The sequence below is a fragment of the Sceloporus occidentalis genome, unplaced genomic scaffold (assembly GCF_023333645.1).
Source record: "Sceloporus occidentalis isolate IW3139 unplaced genomic scaffold, rSceOcc1.0.p SCAF_5, whole genome shotgun sequence".
Lineage (NCBI taxonomy): Eukaryota > Metazoa > Chordata > Lepidosauria > Squamata > Phrynosomatidae > Sceloporus > Sceloporus occidentalis.
Genome location: NW_028316985.1, coordinates 19216837 through 19239934, shown reverse-complemented (window position 1 = coordinate 19239934; position 23098 = coordinate 19216837). Strand labels below are relative to the sequence as shown.

The 23098-nt window shown below is 38.3% G+C and overlaps 1 protein-coding gene across 9 annotated transcripts in view; it reads left to right on the top strand.

Moving 5' to 3' along the window:
• LOC149311727 (ELKS/Rab6-interacting/CAST family member 1) overlaps positions 1-23098 on the top strand; it is a 266847-nt gene that overhangs the window by 69737 nt on the left and 174012 nt on the right. For 6 of the 9 annotated variants that reach the window (XM_089527772.1, XM_089527771.1, XM_089527770.1 and 3 more), the window contains 4 exons: positions 664-801; positions 2162-2302; positions 3947-4087; positions 20063-20256. In XM_089527772.1, coding sequence (XP_089383898.1) covers positions 664-801; positions 2162-2302; positions 3947-4087; positions 20063-20256 — 614 coding nt within the window. Of the gene's footprint in view, positions 1-663; positions 802-2161; positions 2303-3946; positions 4088-8128; positions 8165-20062; positions 20257-23098 lie in introns of all 9 variants that reach the window. The other 3 variants (XM_089527769.1, XM_089527767.1, XM_089527774.1) reach the window with 1 other exon arrangement.

Genomic DNA, 23098 nt, shown 5'->3' with positions numbered 1-23098 from the left:
AGCATAAATACCATCCTCTTAAGACTTTCTCCTGGGGTTTTATGTTACAGTACATTTCTGAACTTTGTAATAAATCACTGACTTGGAAAATTTAATTGAATGTTTGAATTAAAGGCTTTTTGAGAACCTGTGTTAAAGTAGTACAGCTTCCTGCTTGACTGGTTTGCTGCTGTAGATGCCAATGTCAATCCTTTCTTTCTGGCTCCAAGGACATTTCATATTAATTTTTTATTCTCCCTTGATGATTTCTGAAGTGAAGGCCATCAGCTGATTACATGCTTTTTGGAGGCTCTACAGCTGTAAAATTTGTTGTCCTCATATTTTTGTATATGTCTTGTGACCATAGTATATATGGTTGATCGAGTGGAATGAAGAGATACCATAGATTAGAAAAGGAAAAGCAATTCAATTGGACTATTTCTGTATGGTTCTGTATACATGCATGTAGGAGAACATAGAAAGCTTAATTTGAGAACTGGGAGCAGAAGCAGGATGCTTTAGGGGCACTGATGAAAAAAGCCCTGGTCAATTACTGAGGAGACATTGCCTTCTGTATAACCCAGTTGGTGCCTCCTATAGAGAACAGTGTCCTAGCTGCTCTTTATGAAATAAACTGTGTTATTATTTTCTCTTGATTGATTTGTTGATATGCTTTTATCTAAGATTGAGAATCTACAGGAACAACTAAGAGACAAGGAGAAACAGATGAGCAGTTTGAAAGAGAGAGTAAAATCTCTACAGGCTGATACTTCCAACACCGATACTGCCTTGACCACATTGGAGGAAGCGCTTGCAGAGAAGGTATGAAAGAATATAGAGATCATTCTCCCCATGTCAAAATAGAATTCTCTATTTGTGCAGAGATTTCATTTATTCTTTGCCCTGTTACAGACAAGAAGGTGTGGCTTTCCTTGGATGCTTTTAATCTGATGTTGCAGTAGGAAATACTTCTTGTTAGAATACTATGTTGATATGTACTGTAGATAAGCCTAAACTAGTTTCAGATCTTCTGAAAGCTATTGAAATTCTTGGAAAGTTATTAAATAAATGAATGAACTATTGGGTGCATTGCTGTGTCAAACATTGCGTTCTTGTGCATTCATGGAGTGCATGCTAGGAACAATCATAGGAGAGGTATTCCTTTGCCTTGTTCATGATATTTCAAAAGCCATCTTTCTGGTTGCAGTTCAGGACCAAATCTTGAATTATATCAAACTTTGATATAGTGTAACATTAATAAATGACAAAGTGTTGAAGTGAATTTTGCGTTGCCTTTGGATAGCTGTGTGTATATCACTATAATTTGCTTGTTGACTTAAGATAACCCCTTGAAATCATAGGGTTTTCTTAGGCAAGGAATACTCAAAGGTGGTTTTGCCAGTTCCTTCCTCTGAAATATAGCATACAGCACTTGGTATTCATGTTTCTGGTTAATTACTTAACATGTTAAAATAATAATAATAATAACAACAACAATATTTATATTTTCCACCTCTCCCTGCGGATCGAGGCGGGATTACAACCGATAAAATCAAACAATACAATTACACAATACCATAATAGATAAAATAATCAATTAAAACACGCCGAGATGCAATACAAAGGGATGCCAGAGATTGAAGAATCTTCATGTCTAGGTGCACTTTGTTTAAAGTGAGTTTGTAAGCTTGTCCCACAGAAGAATTTCTTATCTGGTTCTTCTTTAAAATATCTTGTCACCAAACTGTTTTGGTTCTGTATTAGCAAAATGACTTTTTGACTTCACCCAATTTTATTTTTGGCTCCCATCCCATATAGATAAATATTGTCTGATGTATCAGATGTACAAGTTATTTAATAGTGTGTTGCCTCTTTTTGTTCTTGCTGATTTTCCTATTAATATATGTGGTAATAATTTCATTCAGAAGTAAAATAATAATGACAATTGTTCTACTGCAAATTTTGCAAGGGCTGTTTCAGTAGTAATAGTTATTTCTTTCTTTTCATTTTCTTTGAATCTGTTTTCATGATTTTGATCTCATTCTAATGGGGAGAACTTTCAACAAATACTTATCATATGTATTTAAGATGAATATCAACCGTGGGATTACTGAGACTTACATGCCCTCATGTTTTTTAAGCTACTCAGATGGCTTTGACTAACTTCTTTTTTTTTGGTCAGGAGCGTACTATTGAACGATTAAAGGAGCAGCGGGACAGAGATGAGCGAGAAAAACAGGAAGAGATTGACAACTATAAAAAGGATCTTAAAGACCTGAAAGAGAAAGTCAGCATCTTACAAGGAGATCTTTCAGAGAAAGAGGTTGACTTTCTGGATAACAAATAAAAATTCATGCTTATAATGCTAAGAGGTTTAGAATTTAAAGAATTGTTCTATGAAATGTATACACTAACTTATTTATTGCCATACAAGCTATGAAAGGCAATAAATATTAAACCATTTAATAAATGAATTAAGTTTGCAATAAAAACATAAATACATGTTCAAATTTGATGAAGTTCAGTGTTACTGTTGCCTAAATTATATTGGTATGTTAGAGGGCCGAAACAGACTGCAGAAATAATCCAGTTTGAAGCCACTTTAACTGCCCTGGCTCAATGCTAGGGAACTGATGTAGTTTTGTAAGACATTTAGCCAACCCTGCTAGAGAGCTCTGGTACCACAACAAACTATAGTTCTCAAAATTTCCTAGTACTGAGCCAGGGCAGTTAAAGCATTTTCAAGATGGATTATTTCTGCAGTCTGTTTCAGCAAATAGTTTACCTTTAATGTAGAGTCATGCAGTACAGTTCATTGAGCAAATATGAAGAATGGGGGTGGTAAGAGGGGAAAGGGTTTGTTAGATTTTAGCTTTAGAATCACTACTATGCTTCAAATTAGTATCTCTATGAGATGAAAGCTCATTTATATTTGTGGTGCATAAATGGATGCCAATCTATACACATAGAGAATTCATTGAAATTTTCCTTTCTTTGTCAAAAAACGTTTCATTCTTCTTGATTATAAACTGCTATTTTAAATTAAGTAAAATGTTGTATTATATAAAGAGGTGTGTGTACATATCAATCAATACAGCTGAAACTCTCCCTGCTCCCAAAGTCTCTAAAGTGAGGTTCAAAGAAACAACAGCCTTGTGGCATTTTTAACCAAAAATATACTTATAATGGCAAATCTTCTGTGAACTAGAGCCTGCTTCAGCAAGTGCATTCATCCTCTTTTGGTAGATATATATTAATACAAATGGGGGGAAAACCCAGTGAATTAAAATCAAAAGACTTTTTTGTGTGACCCAAAACATGCAGTAAATAGAAAACACTGTCAACATTACATGAAAGCAAAATGAATGCAAAATCATTTGTTGCAAAGATTCACAAAGATTCATTGCAACACAGTAGTACAGCTGTCTTTCTGGAAACTGAGATTAGTAACTGGGGCCTGAAGCAAATAGGCAGCAAGGAGCATTCTCGGGCCATGATTGGTCCGGGACCACAGCAACCACATGACCCACTCTAAAAGCGGGCCACTTTTGTGGTCCAAAATGGTCCAGCACCAGGAGCGGATTAAATCTGCTCCTTTTTCTGGCAGCTCTGGACCACCTTTGATGGCCTTGGAGCAGCTTCTGGCCGCTTTGGGGATGTGCATCATCTGAACACAACACTCCTAAAGCAGCCAGAAGCGGTTTCTTTTGACCCATCTGGTTCAGGCCTGGCTCATATTAGTATTTATAATTGCTACTTACATTTACTATAAAAAGTTTATAGCTAATAACTTGGAAGTGGGGAGTGGAGGATTTAATTTAGGCAAAGTGTTCCTATAAGCTTCTAAAGAAATATATTCTGCCACGGCACAAATGAAAACGTGATGGATACAGAGGTAAGAACAAAATCTTGTTGAAATAACTGAATACTGTTCTTTACAGTTCTCCCTGTATTCTTTTTGTTCTAGACTACATTGCTGGATTTGAAGGAGCATGCCTCATCCTTAGCATCATCAGGGCTGAAGAAAGACTCTAGGTTAAAAACACTAGAAATTGCCTTGGAACAGAAAAAGGAAGAATGTCTGAAACTCGAATCTCAGCTGAAAAAGGTAAATATAAAACCTGTTCCCTGTTATATGGACTTGTCATCTTTTTAGTTGATACATTCCTCCTTGTATACAGTGTTGTATACAACATGTTAAGTCATGTATTGTCACTTTAAGACCAGTGGAGTTTTGTTGTGGAAAATGTATGATAGGAATAATACATACTGAACCACTTTGGAAACAGTGGGAAAAAAAGTGGCAGTAGAAGAATGCATGATTGATTCTCATGGCTTCTTTCCCTGCTTTTAGATACAATGTGAAGAGAAATTTGAACATTTTCAATTTGTGATGATCCATGTCACTCTGACAGCAATACAGTTCACACATTTCTCATTCAGAGATACTTGAATTCAGTCTTAGCATAAGGTTCAGAAGCATGCAAAGTGAATGCATATCTTACTTTGTTTTGTATCCTCTATTGTTTCCTCTTTGTAACATGAATAACATCGAGAGAATAAGGAGACTGAAAGCTCAATCCTTTTAGGAGTGACCAAGGAAAAAACTGCATTTTTTAATTGAATACTAAGATATATATGGCCAAGTTAATCTTTAAAGGTGTTAAATAGTGTGGGATGGCGGAAGTTAAAGTTAATTCCATTGCTGAAAGGTAGTGTCTTAAGTATAAAAAGGTTAAGCTTATTAAACTAGAGAGACGAGAGTAGTGCAAGCAGTATGTTGTGATGTCAAGGGAAAGTGATCATAATGTGATTGAGTTAGGAAGCATGAAGATAAAAGAACAATAAATTGGGAGGGTAGACATAGAGGAAGAGTAATTTGAAACACATAAGAGAAAACATTAATTCATGCACTCACCATATGCACTCTTAAGTTGAATTAATGTATAAATCGAGGGCAGGTTTTGGGCCAGAATTATGGATTTTGCCATGACCTGTGGATAGGTCAAGGATAAAACTTGGAGGCTCCTTCAGTGTGTGTTTGTGTGCGTGCAGCAAAAAGAACACTCTCTGAGGCTTTTTACTGCAGTGTTCAGCTTTCGTTTTAGCTTTCAGACAGCGAGGCCCACGGGTGGGAGAGGGACTCTTAAACAAACATCAATATCAGTCAGTCACCCAGGACTCTTTCTGTTTCGCTCAAGAAAGAAAGAAACTGAATGGGGAAATCTAAAAGAGCTGCTATCATGTTACCATAGTGACCTGTAAATAAGTCACCCTGGGATTTTGGTGTCAATTTTTGGGCATAAATTTTTAGACTTATAGACGAGTATATACGGTACTCTTCTAGAAATGTAATTTTTCAGTTTCAATGTGCATACCAAAGAATACATTTTTCTGAAATTTACCTTCACTACTTAGTCTGGTTACAGATCCTGTATTTGAATACTTTTTGTTTTATTTTGATTTTGGAAAAATTTCCCATGCCTGGGCCTTTTCACATTCTTTTAGTAGAAAGTGATGCAAATAGGCTGCTAGAGCTTTTAGTGTAACAGTTCTAGTCTTGAAATGCAGCCCTTTTTCCTTTTGGCTGCATGAGATAATTTATCATCTTCAGGGAGGAAGGAATATCAGCCTGATTCTGTCTGCCTGACAGGGACGCCAACAACTGAATCAGTCCCACACCTCATCAGCCAATATAATGCCATCTTCAATGGCAGGAGAAAGGAAATAGACTCGCCTGACTTTACCAGCGTGTCAGAAGCTTCCTGGCTCTGCTCAGCCAGTAAATGCAGATTTAAAACACTAGCCATTTGGGAATGATTGAAGTAAGATGTATTTAATTCATTTGCTGAAACTGTCATGGAACCATTAGTAGGAGCTATGAAGTTTCTCTTGGCCTGTTGTGATTCTCAGTTTTAAGCCACCAGGCATTCAGATGAAATTGTCAAGAGTGGAATCCGAATCTCTGGATACATTCAAACAAAAGTAAATAAAATTGGAATAAGTTATGGAAAGGGAGGGAGTGATACACTTTACAATGATACAGCATGCGCAAGCAGGAAAAATAGAAGACTTGCAGTTTGTCAGTTTATATCAACATTGCTTTTTTGTGTGTGCACATTATTTACATTATAAATGTTTTGAAACAGATTTAAAAGCTTCAAGATAGATAAATGGATACTTGTAATGGATACTTATACATGTATTCTTGAAATGGAAACACTTTTTGGATGCAGTCTTTCGAAAATAAGATACCAATAAGCAGTATTGTTTTAATAATTACAGTGCTAAGAACGAAAGATCAGCATCCCTCAATAATCAGTTTTAAGGGTGAGAATCATGTGGCTCTCCAAAAGTTGTTGAAACTGCTGCTCCTAGCATAGCAAATGGTTAGAAAAGCTTGGAGTTACTGTCTAGCAATTTCTGGAAGGCCACACGATTCTTTCCCTGATCTTCATAATGTTGCACTGTATCATTTCAAATTGCACATCAAACATTTATTCTCTCACAAGGGAAAAGGATGCATAAAACTGGGATTTCAGAGTGGGGGTGAATCTAGTCTAGTCTCCCATTCACTTGTTAGCTTGTTAAAGGCAGTGTGCAAGGTTACTGAGCACATGTGTCATCTTTAAAATTTCAGTAGAGATAGATACTTTGCTGAAGTAATAACTTACAGAGAGATGTATATTTAAATATAGATATGGGTTTGCTCATGGCTACTATACTTCATATTTATTTTACATGGAGAATAGGTGTACTCAAAGAGAGGCTGTAGCTCAGTGGTGGAGTACATATTGTATATACTCGACTATATGTCGAACTCATGTATAAGTCGAGGGCAGGTTTTGGGAACAAAATTATGGATTTTGATATGGCCCATGGATAAGTCGAGCTTAAAACTTAGGGGTATCTAACAAAGGATGTAAAGGATAAAGCAAAGGAAAACAATGCCAAAGAATGTACAAAATTCCAGCAGGCATAACTGTTTGTGCTCACACTAAAGGCTGGATGGATGGGAAAATAGAGGAGGTTCAGTGATTGTAGAACAGATGACACTCTTGCCTTTCACAAGGGGATGGTTGCTTTTTTTAAATGAGAGTTAAAATACAATACCTACATTGACCCATGGAAAAGTCGACTCAGGTTTTTTGGATCAGTTTTTGATCTAAATTTCTAGACTTATACATGAGTATTTACAGTACTTCATATGCAGGATGAACTTGGTTTAATCCTTAGTATCACCTGGTTGAACTAGAAAAGATGTGCAGCTGAAGGTTCATTGCCCAATCTAGAGCGTGGCTTTCGTGTGACTTCTGGACTTTTAGGACGCATGCATCATTGAAACACCATACCTCCACTGTGACTCGAAGCAGCTTTATTTTGGTTGTCTGTAACAGGCCCATTGTTTTGGTTTGCTTCATCCTTTTTATCCTTTCTTATACACCCCTAAATTTTACAATTGACTTATCCCCAGGGTCATATCAAAATCCATATTTTTTGCCCCCAAACTTGCCCTCGACTTATACATGAGGTCAACGTATAGTCGAGTATATGTGGTAGATGTAGCTATTCTGTGATTCCATTTTCTGTGCTTTGAACCTGTACAGGTATATTTACTACATATAACAGTGACAACATTGTAATAATCAGATCTTGAGTTACACCACCTTTTTTCATTTTAGGGTATAGTTCACTTATGTTTTCAGGCTTTTGTACATATTCTATAGGGCTAGGAAATACAAGTTGAAATTTTTAATCTTAAGTGTTCTGTTTTGGTCAGTAAAAATATTTCAGTATTGCCTTGGTTTACTTAAGGCTTTCTTTTTCCAAACAGTTTTTCAAATACTAATTGACATTGGTAAGTAATCTGTTACCCAAAGGTTATCCAACGTTATGTAAAGTATGCAAAATGGAAGCAGAAAAACTTAGGAAGGGCAGGATAAAAACTGTAATGGTTTAATTTTCACAATATTATAGTCTCTTTTTTCACTTTATACTGAAATCTACATTTTTCTATAATTACCTTTTAACTTTTTTTGTAATGTAAGTCTACAATCATTCTTTAGTCTGTTTGCTTGTTACATCTTTTTTCTCTCTTGAACTGTTCCTTTTCCCAATTCTTCCCCTCTTTTCCTATCTTTCTCCTTAGCATCCTGAAGTCTTATTGAGTCACCCATCCAAGCCAGTAAGTGCCATGAAAACTGGAAGGCCATTACCAGCCCCATTTGATTGTTTGTTCTGCATGAATATTCACTTTGTCTTTGTAATCTTCAGCCAGCACAATATATATTGGTGAGCTGTTTTGTTGGGATGGGATATAGCTGGGTGGGTAAGCAAAAATAAAAAATTTCACAACAGTCAAACTTTAAATACTGCAGGAAAATGTGTGTCTTATTCTCCTGTTGTTTTCATCTACTTACTTAGCTTAATGTAGTTTACTAACCTTCTGTTTCTCTGCTTAGTTGCTTTTCTGCTCTGTATTTTTCAAATTTTGTCAGTTATCCATGAAATATAAGTCAACAGTGTTTTTAGTGTAAGATTGCTCTTCAGTGTACTTTTCAAACTGATGGCAATTTGAAGATGGGAGAGGATAGAAAAAAATTTCTTTTATTTTTCTCTCTCCCATCTAAGGCAGTGCTAAGTGCAGTATATTCTGTTATTGTGTTTCTCACCTCTTCCAAATTTCCCAGAAAACCTTTTCTCTGACCAGAAATGGGTGGATTACTTGTTCTGGAAATTTCTAGCAGTAAGTCACCATTTCAGTAGGTTGTATGGATCAGCTACATCACTTAACATTAAAAAAAACAATCCCCCCAAAAAAACTAGAAGTGGGCATTGAGCCACTTCTGTTGTATTTTAGGTAGTACTTTCTGCCCCTGGAGGTTACCAAGGGTAGAAAATTGTCCCGATAACTCACTGCAGTTGCCCATTCCTGTTCTAAGGAAATCAGGTTGGAATATACCCTCCCCCACCAAGTTCTAAAATAAAAGCAGTCTGATTAGATAAATTAGGCAGAGCAATAGTGATTGACTTAAGATCATCAGTGAACTTTACACGTGAGGGAGGATTTGAATATAGATCTCCAGAGTTCTAGTCTGATTTTTTGAGGACTGCACATTGTCCAAGAAACTGTTATCCTACATTTGCATGTGGATCTCTTGTGGTATTCTGCTGAATCTGCTGACATCCTATTTAGTTATTAAACTGGGATTATTGAATAACTACCTTTATGTTCTATATGCTGTTTTCTCTTACCTGGGTATTTATAGAATATCATTGTTTATAATTCCTAAAATACTACAAGCAAGTGCAGTATTTTCAGCAGAAGTGCAAAATATAATAGTTCTTGACATAAAATGTCATGACTAGAAATAGAGTTCAAATTAGTAGTGTCTCTTTTGTGTGGATACATAATCATATACCAATTTTTCTAATAAACAGCTACTGTGAGCAATCTATTATTAGGGATGGAGCAGATACCACATTCTGAGATTTTAGACAATTAAGAGACCTTGACCAATCTATTGGTTTGAATATCCCCTTCCTGCTCTGCTGAACTTTCCTCTGTTCTGACTTTGTTTACCTAAATGCAATTCAGCATTCCATCATCAGTGATGTTCACTGTTGTAAAGGCAAACAGTAGTTCACACCTGATTTCAAATTCTTACTGTGAGAGAACCCTAGTTAATCTGAACTGTGGTGAACATCTGGTGTTACAGTATTTTGTAACTGCAGTTACGTGGAGAGGGGTCACTTTCATCAAGGAGTGTACTGTCCTTTGTTTGGATCCTGCTCTCTCAACCATAATCAAGAGAAGCCCTGATTTAATTAATATGTTATAGCATCTCAATGGCCATCTGCTTTGCATCTTACTTTAGGATTTAAGAAGGAACTTCCTTCTGGGAAGTAATCAGCAAGCTCAGCTCATCACCAGTAATAATCAGTGGCCAACTACCATACTAACTTATTATTCATAAGCCTTCCAACATGATAGTTGGGATGGCAAAACCAGTTCCTTTCCTTTCTGTAAATGTCCTCTAATAGTTAGATGCCATTAAGCTGGTGGAAAGCGATACAGGTCAATCTTGCAAATACGTGCTCAAGCCGCGGGGCGCGCCCGTTGCGCCCCTTGCACCGCTGCGCCACCGCGCATGAGCCCCATTGTTTCCAATGGGGCTCGAGCATAGGCGGAATTCGCCTTATAAGGCAAGGACGGACTGTATTTTACCATATATAGACATGCAAGACAGAAATATTTGGAACTATGGGGACACTAGAGATGAACAGGTCAATCCTATCAGAATTTCGTTTAGAAATTATTATTTAGTAATGATTTCCTATTAAGTAAGTAAGTAGAATAACAAACACATCAGTTTCACAAAGAATCATACTTTGAATTTCAGGACAAATTCATGAATGTTATCCCAAAGCTTTCTTGTGAAGAAAATAGTACTTTGTCAAGTACAACCAGGACCATGTCATTATGGCTTATTTTTATTAATTTTTCTGAATGGAACACTTTGCAATGATGTAAAATATTTCAAGAATACTAGTTCTCCCTTCACCCTCATCTATTTTTAATCAATAATTAATATTAATATACAGATACATGTTATAATTTGTGAAAAATTATTAATGGCTGCACCAGAAAAAATATGGAGAAACAGATTGACAATGGTTGACAAGCATTGTCCCACACCAGAGTTTGATTTTAAGATTCTTAAACTTAATTCAGACAGAAAATTTCCAGCTAATGTAGTGAACCAGAAACAAGCATTAGGTCTTCACACTCCTTCCTCTTCCCATGCATTTCTTACTTTCACAGAGAAGATTTAGCACTGTAAACCATGTTCATTTAAGCCATAATTTCCCATTACATCATCAGTGAAAAATCTGGCTTTGTCCATTTTGTTAACAGAGATCAATCCTGGTTTGACAACTGACATTGAGTTACAGCTCTGCACTATGGTCATAAGGAGAAAATGCAGTTTTAAATGTAATAGAATCACAACGCTAAAGTCTGCTTGTTACAGGAGGTAGAAAAGCATGGTGTATTGAGATACAGTACTTGCTCCTGACTTATTAAAATTGTTTTTGCAGAGAATATTACCTCTAAACCAACTCACTTTCTTTAAAACAGGGGTGGGCAAAGTACAGGCTTCAAGGCTGTTTTTCTGTCCCTAAATCTCTACAGATTCCCCAGACTACTTATTTTCTGATCAAAAAATTAAAGAAGCCCCTAGGAGTGGAAATCTACCTTTTAGATAGATTGCAACACCCACCCACCCACACACACACACTGTTTAACAAGAAAAAGAAAATGCTCATTTTATTATTTCCAACTGCTTCCTATTTTGTGTGTGTGTGTTTGATGTTCTGAGTAATCGTATAGCCATTTGAGAGTTCCAGGAGCACAACTGCCAACCATGCTTTAAAGTACTGTAAGTACTGTTAATTTTTATGGCATTAGCTTTAAAATAAGCATACGTCGGGTTTCCACCTTGTCTTATTTCAAAAGAGACATCACTGCATGGTCCTGACTCCTGACATCATCAAACAAGACAGGGATTCTACCGACATTGTGTTGCCGTATTTTTTTTAAAAAACAATTTCTTACTTGCTTCCAATTTTACCTTTTCATTCCACTTTGTTCAGATATACTCCTTTGTCCCTGTTTAGTCTCTGAGGAAAAAAACCTGCTGATGCAGTTTTCTCTAGGAACACTTTGGAAGTATGAAAGCCCACTTCCCCAGCACTGTGTCAATGAACATCTTAGATACTTTGGACCATGTTGAATGGTCTTTATATAGTTATACAGCGTGCCTGTGTTTTACACAGACATGGCTTTCAGCATACCCTGAAAGCTGCATTGGAAGAGCCCGTCATGTACCCCAGAAGAGCCTGTTGCGCACCCTGGAAGAACTAATGGGGCGCGCACCCATGGCGTATGGACACCGCTGCGCTGTTATACAATATGGGCGTGAGCCCCATTACTTCCAATGGGGCTCCAGCAGGTGTGGAATTCCCCTTACATGGAGGGATCTTGAACGGATCCCTGCGTAAGGGGAGAGCGCACTGTATATAAGTAAATATATAATCTCCACTTGAGACAAACCATTGAACAGTGATGATTTCATTCCCCTTTTCTAATGTAGTTGCAGTCCTGGGGATCCAGTTTAAAACAAAGATTAGTAATCTGCCTTTAATTCTTCATCACCTGAAACACTAAACACCTAGAAAGTTTTCAAAAGTGGAGCTCTCAACTCAGTGATACTTTCTTTTTTGCGTTTGAACTTGTAAAGGATGACTGGGCCTTTCTCTTACAGGGTGAGGGAGTTGTCAGCCTGACTCAAAAACTTGTTGCTTTTTTGTACAAGGCTATGGAGGACTTCAAAGTCCTTTTTTGTAGATGCATCCATCATAGCTGTATTATCTAATGCTTTAGCTGTCAAGAAGTTCTATTAAAGGATGCTAAAAAGGAAAGGCAAACATGATTTACAAACAGCTAACAAAACAAAAACAGGCTTACAAACTTCACCTTACCTTCCTAGCCTATTACTGTTTACATTTAAGTGTACATTAAGAACAAATGTGCATGCACTGCCTAGGCCTTGGCTATCTAGAGAAGACTTTCAAGTAAAGGGACAGCTCAGCTTGCACTAACTCTGAGGGAAGAAGAAGAAAGAGAAAAAGAGAGGGAGGAGTCTTTCATTTGTCTGCAGATGTACTTGGAAGGTTCTCCGTCCACATAATGGGGATACTTAGATAGATGAACACATTGAAGACCATGCATTACAACGGTTGGTTGAGCAAATGGGGAAAGTGCTAGAGACAGTATGTAGAGGGTAACGAGATGCAGGGAATTCTTACTGTCTAAAACCTGATTGCTCTAGTAGCAAATGGCAGAAGGGGTGGAGAGAAAATGCTAGATTGCTTTGTTGAGCAAGATTTTCCAACACTTAAAACTGGAAGAAACATCTCTTCATTTCACTTTTGAATGGAAGGGAGATTGACCCATTTTCCCAACATGGGGGATTCACAACAGTCCAGTGGGTTTTAAAACCCAAAGAAAAGTATTCTCTAAATTTTGATTGCATTCCATTACAAATTTCACAATAATACATAAAAAGGCACATAGTTTGTCAGGCTCTCCAGTATCTCTAGACAGCAGCAACATATCCTGCATTCTAAGAGGCTTTCTTTGCGGCTATGCATGTTTTGTGCTGCTGAAGTGGGAAGGGTGTCATCCTATTCTAGATGTTAATTACAGTGGACCTTTGGTATCTGCTGGGATTTGATTCCAGGCTCCCCCTTGGATACCAAAATCCATGGATGCCTAAGTCCCAATATCTACAATGCTGTAGTGAAATGGTTTCTCTTATATAAAATAGAAAAATAAAGGTTTGCGTTTTGAATTTTTAAAAAATGTTTTGAACTGTAGTTAGTTGAATCCATGGATACACAGGGCTTTATATTGAGGGAAAGTATTTGATTTCCATCAAACTAATGGAGACCTGACTACAAGTTACAATAATTGCAGCCTATCATACACTTATGTTTTGTTAGCTCAGTTTTCACTTCTGTTCAGAGCTAGTTCCTTAGTTCCTAGACTTTTTACAAGTTAGTTGTCTCTCTGATAGCTTTCCTCCTTTTATAGAGTGGTCACATCTAGTCACATTTGGATGACCTGGCCAGGTCACTGTATGTGGCCAGGACCAGAGCAGCTCTTTGTTTTATCTTTTGGCTCTGACAGTTTGCTAGCTTAACCCAGATAAAATGTCCATCTCAGTGCTGTAATAGACACAAAAGGGATTTGATCTCTGTGTGCATCATTCTTACAAACAAGCTTGTAAAATGTGGATTAGACAAGGTAACTGTTACATGGATTTGTAACTGGTTGAACGGCCGAACCCAAAGGGTGCTCAACAATGGCTCCTTTTCATCCTGGAGAGAAGTGACCAGTGGGGTCCCACAGGGCTCTGTCCTGGGCCCAGTGCTATTCAACATCTTTATCAATGACCTGGATGACAGAATTGGGAGCATACTTATCAAATTTGCAGATGACACAAAATTAGGAGGAATAGATAATACCCCAGAGGACAGGATCAAGATTCAAAATGACCTGAATAGACTAGAAAGCTGGGCCAAAGCTAACAAAATGAAATTCAACACGGAGAAATGTAAGGTATTGCACTTAGGGAGGAAAAATAAAATGCACAGATATAGGATGGGTGACACCTGGCTTAATGAAACTACGTGTGAAAGGGATCTAGGAGTCCAAGTAGACCACAAGTTGAACATGAGTGAACAGTGTGATGCGGCAGCTAAAAAGGCCAATGCAATTTTAGGCTGCATCAATAAAAGTATAGTGTCTAGATCAAGAGAAGTAATAGTGCCACTGTATTCTGCTTTGGTCAGGCCCCACCTAGAATATTGTGTCCAGTTCTGGGCGCCACAATTCAGAAAGGACATTGAGAAACTGGAGCGTGTCCAAAGGAGGGCGACAAACATGGTGAAGGGTCTGGAAACCATGCCCTATGAGGAACGACTTAGGGAGCTGGGGATGTTTAGCCTGGAGAAAAGAAGGTTAAGAGGTGATATGATAGCCCTGTTTAAATATTTGAAAGGATGTCATGTTGAAGAGGGAGCAAGCTTGTTTTCTGCTGCTCCAGAGAACAGGACCCGGAACAATGGATGTAAGCTACAGGAAAAGAGATTCCACCTGAACATTAGGAGGAACTTCCTGACAGTAAGGGCTGTTCGACAGTGGAATGCACTCCCTCGGAGGGTGATAGAGTCTCCTTCCTTGGAGGTCATTAAACAGAGGCTGGATGGCCATCTGTCAGGGATGCTTTGATTTGGATTTCCTGCATGGCAGGGGGTTGGACTGGATGGCCCTAGTGGTCTCTTCCAACTCTACGATTCTATGATTCTATGATCAGAAAGAGTTATGAAATTGACACGGGGAAAAAAGTATTGAAATACTGGAAAGAGACTCAATGTCTTTGGCCCATTTGCTGGGGCTAATATGTCTTTTTGTACCTTGGACCCATTTCTTTCACAATTTCTTCAGAGGATCTTCTGCCTTTCCAGCTTCAAACTGGCCCTAGAAGCCTATGTACAACACAAGAAATTGGGATGTCTTGAACAAACACTCAAAATCTTTGTGGGGACAATTACCTTAAAGCAAGTGGGATGGATGGGTGGGTGGGAATTTTTTGACCCTGTACCTTCCAGGTCTGCATGAAAATGTAAAATGCCAAAAAACAAACAAAAAACCTTTAAAACATAAAATCCAAAAGTGGCTGAAAATTCCACTTCAGGTTTTGAAGAATTATTTTACCACAAATAATACTGAGGAACAATGCAGCATATTTAAAATGTGTTTTTCACTTCCAGAGGAATTACAATTCACACCTTTTCCTAGCCAGAAAAAGGGCAACCTGAGGAGTCTGGAGAGGTCAGGGGAGCTGCATGCACACCTGGTCTACCTCTGCCTTAAAGGATTCATCTAGAGTCATAGTCACTACTGATGTCAGTCTGTTAACTTGGTGAGCCCATTGTCAGAGGCATGCTGTCCAGGGTATCTAGACTCAGCATAATGTAAATTAAATCTTGATGGCTCTCTGGCCTCCATTCACTGTGTCTTCCCTCCAGAGCTGCTCATTTCCAGAGTTGTGAAGAAACTGAGATGAGGTAAAGTACAAGATTTTCAAGAAACTTTTACTTAGCTGGGAAGCCATGGCTCTCAGTGTTGGTCCATCTAAAGCTTTTTTTCACCTTTGCTAGATCTCCTCTCTCAGACACATACTATACCCAGACCAGAGCTGTCTGCAACTAGCCACTTGGAGATTGACTGAAATGCTCACTTGAGTCTTAGTTACTTGTTGAAGATTATAAATTCTTTCCCTCCCATCTTTCTTTCACTATTACTGTTTACAACACCAGTGACATAATTTGTTTTATGTCACTGAATAAATCCTGAGAAAGCAGAAATGAAAGTTACAGAATTTCTTCAGACAGGTATGGACAGTCGTTTCAAGCTAATCATTCTCCAGAGGCTGACCTCAGTTCTTTCTTCAGTTCTTTAACCATCATAAAAATAATCCCACTTGATTTACCCCTATGTTAAATGGTGCCTAACAGGGACATCTCAACTCAATCCACCTGTATTTCACTGTTCCAAATTTGGAATCTGCTAATATATTACAAGGTCTTTAAAACGAATCTTCGTTCGCGAAGCAAAGCCAGAGAGAAAAATGCCACTATCTGTGTCTTTGGAGTCTACATGTCTCAGGCTGTTATACCTCAAAGTATTATTCATAGTTGTCATTACATCAGGTATTAGGATATTGGAGCTGGAGATACTCTCTGCAATTCAAGGTGAAAGTTTGAAAAGGACTCAAATAATCTTATGGCTGACTCCGCATTTCATTCTTGTGATTAGCTCTGTATTTCACTGGTCCCACTCTGCATCTTTGATTCACTACTATTCTAATCCATCTCATCTGTCTGAGAAACAGTGGTAGAAGCTTGACATTAATAGGGGTATCTAGATTTGTATTCGTAAGACTGTTCATAAACTCAAGAGTCTTCCATAGACTGTTTTGGTTTGGGTAAGAAAGTTAATGTCAGCACCCTAGCTAGTTGGCTAAAGGCCTGTATCTACCCAACTGATCAATCCCTTTTTCGCTTAAGGTTTCTAGTTTTGTGGCACATTGCCATGGTATGTTCTGCTGCTGCCACGGATGCTTTTACCACAGATGCCTAGGTAAACTCTTCTACATTAACCAGGCACTATAAATGGGATAAATATGTCTCTATGAAAGGAAAATTTGGAAGAAGGCTATGTAAGTTCTATCACCATTACTCTCTAGTTGGTTTCAAGTTTGCATAAAACCTATGCATAGATGTCTCCCTTGCTTGGTATAGAGAATAATATATTGAGAATTTACCAGTGCATGTAAATTCGTCTATGCTGAGAAAATGGTTTCCAATTCCACCTTTAGCAGTAGCATCTACAGTTGACCTGTTTTGGTGTCATATCTGAATTTCCCTCCCACTTTCCCTGTATTATTTATTTATTTACAGTATTTATACACCCTTCTTCAGCCCTGAAGGCTCTCAGAGCAGCTTACAGATGGTTATTCAGTCGATTCCCAGCCCTTAGGCTTACAATCTAAAAAGACAAGTCACTCAGTTCTGATGCCCTCCCCTTTTTTATCAGGCTGTGGGAATAACAACAAGAACAGCAATAAAATTTATTTTTATCCCCCCTCTCTGTGCAACACAACCGGGGCGGCTTACAAGATTAAAACATACATTCCCATCTCACAATCCCACCCCCTCCCCTCTAAAATACAGTTAAACAACTTACAATTTAAAACATAACTTAATAGACAAGACAAAAACAGTGACTAAAGCTGAAATCGGGGTGAGCAAGTTAGGCTTTTATGGTGGCCTGGTATCTATTCAGGGCAGGCCTGTTGAAAGAGATCCGTCTTAACCGCCTTTTTAAAGCTGTTTCAGGTGGTAATGTGACGGATCTCCTTCAGCAGGCCATTCCACAAAAAACTTGTAAGCCTATCCTTTCCTAAGCATAAATAACAACCCATCCATACATGAATGGATATTGACAGTGATTCCTAACATTCCAGTTTGAGGCTCAGTTACAACTAGTATGTTGAAAATGCCTCTCCTTCAGGTAAATCCAATAATGAATGGGGGCAGTTGTCTCCATATGGGTTTCTTCCCCCCACCCCCACTATACCACTTAAGAATCACTACACCGCTGTCACATTTGTATTTTTAAAAAGTCATTTCACATACTGCATGGACACAATCTCACTTTGTAAATGTTTATGTCCAATAGTGACCTGTAGCTAGTCACAGTATCCTTTCCCCCACCCCTCCAAAACATTGATACTTTTACATCTTATAAATGTATACAGAACATCTTGAGCATCTGCCAAAGAAATATAATGTGTGAATATCTCTTTTGGTGTATTTGCATATGAATCGGACAAATTGATTCTGATTCTTTTAATTGTTTGCATCCATCATTTCTCACAGTGTAATATTATGCAGAATTTAGTTTAGCACAGCATTTTGTGCAGTTTGCTTTTTGAATGACAGAAACTTTGAATTTGCCATAGAGCAAAAAGAATGGTAATACATTATTTGAACTTATTGTAGGTCTTTGATTTTAGATTTTTATTATACAGTTTATTTGTAATTATCATGCTCTTCTGTTATTGCATCTGTCAAACTGATAATTCAACATTACCAAATTATTTTGGCAAGTAACACACAGTATATTATCTAGCAAATACCTGTCATATTTTAATTCTCGTAGTGTCTAAAAATAATGAAAAGCAACACTATATTTGTAACTATCCCTGTTATATTTAGATTCCACTTTAACCCATCTTTTAAAATATAAGTGTCCATTTTAAAAAATTTGGTTGCATACTTTTCTTCTGTTATTCTAGCTCAGAATGCCTCATTTTTTTCTGGCTTCTACTTGAATTTGACAAATGTGGAGCTAAATCTCCACTGTTGCTTCAGTACAGAACAAGATCCTGTCAATACAATGAGTTCAGCCACTCAAATTTTTCCATCAATCCCTCAGATACCAGTGGGAAGTTCTTTCCTTTCTGTAAATGGAAGAAAATAGTGGATAGAATCCAGTTACTGCAAGGGGTTAAACTTTCTCCAGGCTAACACAGGAATGAAGAGGAGGCACCAAGGGCTGCAGTGGAAAAAGATGGCTACTGTCAATTATTTTAATCTATGGCTCTGGGGGAATTCCTTGGAGCCATGTTACTCTGGAAGGGGCAGCTTGGATATTCACCATGGGAGAGCCAATTGTCTGGTCCTCATTTCTTGTCCTCCTTCTTAATAGCATTATTTATACTTCACCTTTCCCCCAAGATTCACTCTTTCTAAGCCTCTCCTCTCAGAACAGCTTGGTTGTGAGACACCACCACCCCAACCATTCGTTGGAGACAATGGCCACCCAGAGCAAGGTGTCTTCTCTTGTTGGTGCTGTCACTGACATTTCTCTTATTTCCTCATTGTCAGTGCATCCACTACACTCCCCCCTCCCCCCCACACCTTGGCTTCACTGTATCCAAAGATGGTTTACCTGCACTAGTGAAGCCAAAAGGATCCTTACCAACATTTTGTCCAGATGGTCATGGGATATTACTCTGAAGAGTCCCATAATTGTGGCAGTTTTGGAAGGCACAAAGGGCTGCTTCTGCAAATAGGAGATGAATTGTTCCTATGTGTGTGTGTAAGTTGAACCTATTGGATCTTGGTTCATTCACTACGATTTGTGCAAGATAGTTGTGAGAGATGCCAAAGGACAATTTTCTTCATTCTTACCTCCTGTACTGCTTATGTGATGGGGGGGGGGGGAATTGAGAGAAACACAGGTATAGAAGCAAACAGTTCTTGGGGAAATTGCTGTTTTACTTGTTGCCATTTAGGCTATGGTGGAGTAATTACTTGAATTTTCTTTCCTATGTAAATTTGAGTTCATCATTTAGAGATGGTTGTTTTGTTGTTGCAGTTGTCATATGCCTTCTAGTCATTTTCAACTTATAATGACCCTTTCATAGAATCATAGAGTTGGAAGAGACCACAAGGACCATCCAGTCCAACTCCATGCCATGTAGGAAATTGCAATCTTTCATGAGGTTTTCTTGGCAAGATTTGTTCAGAAAGGGTTCTCTCAGGCTGAGAGAATGTGATTTGCCCAAGGTCACCCAATGAGTTTCCATAGGGAAGCAGGGTTTCGAACCCTGTTCTCCAGTCTAGTCCAGAACCCAAACTGCTACATCACACTGGCTCTCTTTAGAGATGATTACTCAGGTGATAACTCCATTAAACTCTGTTGGTTCTAGGAAACCCAGAGCAGAGTATGATGATTTCTAACTGGCAACAATTGTAAAGAGGTTGCTGTACTAATTGGACCTTTGAGTTAATATGGCAGAGTTTTTCTTATGATTAGTATTTGGAACAAATGGCATTCTGTTATGAATGTAAATAGTAACTATTGGAATGTCTTTTTATGCAGGCTCATGAAGCAACATTGGAGGCACGGGCCAGTCCAGAGATAAATGACAGATTTCAGCAGTTGGAAAGAGAGGTGGCACAGCACCGGGAAGAGTCCAGTAAAGCTCAGGCTGAAGTGGATCGTCTACTGGAAATCTTGAAAGAGATGGAGAATGAGAAGAATGATAAAGATAAGAAGATAGCAGAACTGGAAAGGTAAGAAGGGTATGAGATTTTGGGAGGAAAAAAAGCTAGGTTTCTGTTGTTCAACTTCTTCTAAAACTAGACTATTTGAGTTTACTTGGTTAATTTGTAAAAGAGCTTGCAGTTTTTTGAAAGACATGCTACTGTTTCTGAAGCTTCTGTAAATAGTAGGAGCAAAAGTCTGCCAAAGTCCTGCGCAGTTGAATCTTAGTGAAGTACTGGTTTTAGCTGCATGCATATCCATTACAATACCTGGTCCTCACAGATTTGTAGTAGGTACTGTAACATGATTGCTAGAGGTAATAGTCTTATAAAATCAGAGGACTGAAATGAATACCATGAATCATTTAGTCCAGCCCCTTACCAATACAGTTATCCACAGCGTACCTGAAAAAATGTCCATCTAGTCTCCGCAGTCAACAATATGCAACTTGATGTAAGGACTAATTACATGTGTTCAGACAAAATCAAATAGGAGAATAACAGTCTTTGCTTTGAAATAAGGATTTCCACTTTATATTACTGTTACAGTAATGTAGTTTCCTTAAGTCTGTTTTCCTCCCTCTAGTTAGAGGATTTGTTTATTATTTAGCTGTGTTACTAGATTTGAACAGTTAACAGTAGGTTACAGGGGAAATTATGGAAACTGCAGTTTGCATGAAACAGCTAGGGAGATCAATCATTTGTTTCTGTTTTTCTTTTCTTCAAAATCTACCCAGAAACACGTTAAGCTTTTGACTGTTTTTTAAAAAAACAACAACAGTGTGTATTATAAAGCTGATCTGCTCTTGCCTTGAAAGGTATAATGGTGAAAGAAGAACTTTTGCCACAAAGGTATTCCTTAACTTAACAGAAAGGAGATTTCTTAACATCAGCTGTGTTTGTTAGATGACAGAAAATCATATAAATTGAGATTAACAGTGAATACAATTTTTTCAGCTTTTTAATATTGAACTAGATGTTGAATCTGCAAGTTATGTGTGACATTTGTGTAAACACTTGATAAAGAAATCTATAAAAAATTATAAACAGCATAACCTGTAAAAGGATGTATTGGGATTGGGAGAAACCTGCACATCTGGTAATACTCCATCACAGTGTCAGCTTGTCAACCATGCAGAATCAATCCAATGTGCCAAAACAATTTTCTGAATTATTCAGAATACATAGTCACAGTATGTGAGTGTAGTGAAATCTCTGAGTCTTTCTATGCCTTGAGGTTACCTTTTACCACTCCTTTATAGAAGGCCCCCTCATCAGTGACACCTGCCCAGGTTCCATCCTTTATACACTTTTCCTAAATGTATCAGGCCAAGTGTCTTCCTCTTATTAATTCAGTGTACAGTGGGCCCTTGGTATGTGCGAGGGATCTGTTCCAGATGCCTCTGTGGATACCAAAATCCGCAAATGCTGAAGTTCCATTGTCTTGGGATAATGGGACTTTGCTTCTCCGCACCCCCCCCCCTGAAGTCTGCCTCGTGGCTGCCTCTTCCTCATCTTCTTTCCCCCCTGCCACGCCCAGCCTGTGGCCACTGCCTCTTCCTTCCTCTTCCTCCTCCCTCTTCTTCCACTTCCTCTCCTCTCCTGCCACTGCCCCACCCCATGGCTACTGCTTTTCCCCTTTTCTTCCTCCTCCTCTTCCTCCTCTCCTGCCACTGCCCCCACAGCCACCATGTCTCCCTTCTTCCTCCTCCTACCTTCTCCTCCTCCTGCTGCTCTTCCTCATCCTCCCCACCCTGCCACCCCCACACTGCAGCCGCTGCCTCTTCCTACCTTCTCCTCCTCCTCTTTCTCCTCTCCTATCACCGCCCCCGGCCTCGGCTGCCACTTCTTTCCTCTTCCTCTTCCTCTTCCTACCTCCTCCTCTTCCTTCTCTTCCCTGCCACCACCACCTCCTCCTCTGCTAAATTTCAGATGCTGAAATTCACAGATGGCAAGTCCACAGATACGGAGAGCCTACTGTATTAGTAGCATGTTTGTCTGTGCCTGTATGGTTTAGAATTCACTCAAGCAATGGCTTCTGCTATAACAAATAAACCTTAGCTTTATTGAATAACATTTAGCAAGAAAATAGCGTAGATAGAATAGTTCAAAGGTAGTATGATTACATTAATATAACAGATTACATTAATTTCACAACATACTAAAATGTAACAATAATTCTTCATTATTTACATTATCATACTTACAGATGATAGTACATTTCTCAGCTCATTTTTTCTTACAACGCATAACAGTATTAAACATCACTATCCTTTACCTCTTTAGGTTGTTTCGAAAGGGCTCAGGTTTTGCTCCCTGACTAGCTTTTAAATAATAGAGAGTTTGGGAAATTAATTATCATTCTTCTCTTTTCCATTATATTTTACAATAAAATTGTGAACATTTCTTTGAATGATATTTGGATCACCACAAAGGAAAGTAGTAACAGTTGGCCCTCTGTATCCACAGATTCTGCACCTACAGAGCCAACCATCCACGACTTTAAAATATTTTAAAAAAAGAAATCCAAAAAGCAAACGTGTATTTTGCCATTTTATATAAGGGACATCATTTTACTATGCCATTGTATATAATGGGACTTGACCACCCACAGATTTTGGTATCCATGGGGGAGCCTCTAGATGTTTAATTCTTAGGTCACAGCATCTCTGACCATTGGCAATACTTGCTGGAGTTTTTGAGTTGAAATCCTAAGTGTTTTGATTTAGATTTCCTGTATTGCAGGGGGTTGGACTGGATGGCCCTTGTGGTCTCTTCCAACTCTATGATTCTGTGTGTCAGAAGAACTAAATACTGAGAGGACCATTACAATATTACAGTTCTTTGGGTTCCATTGATGTTAAACTGTTGT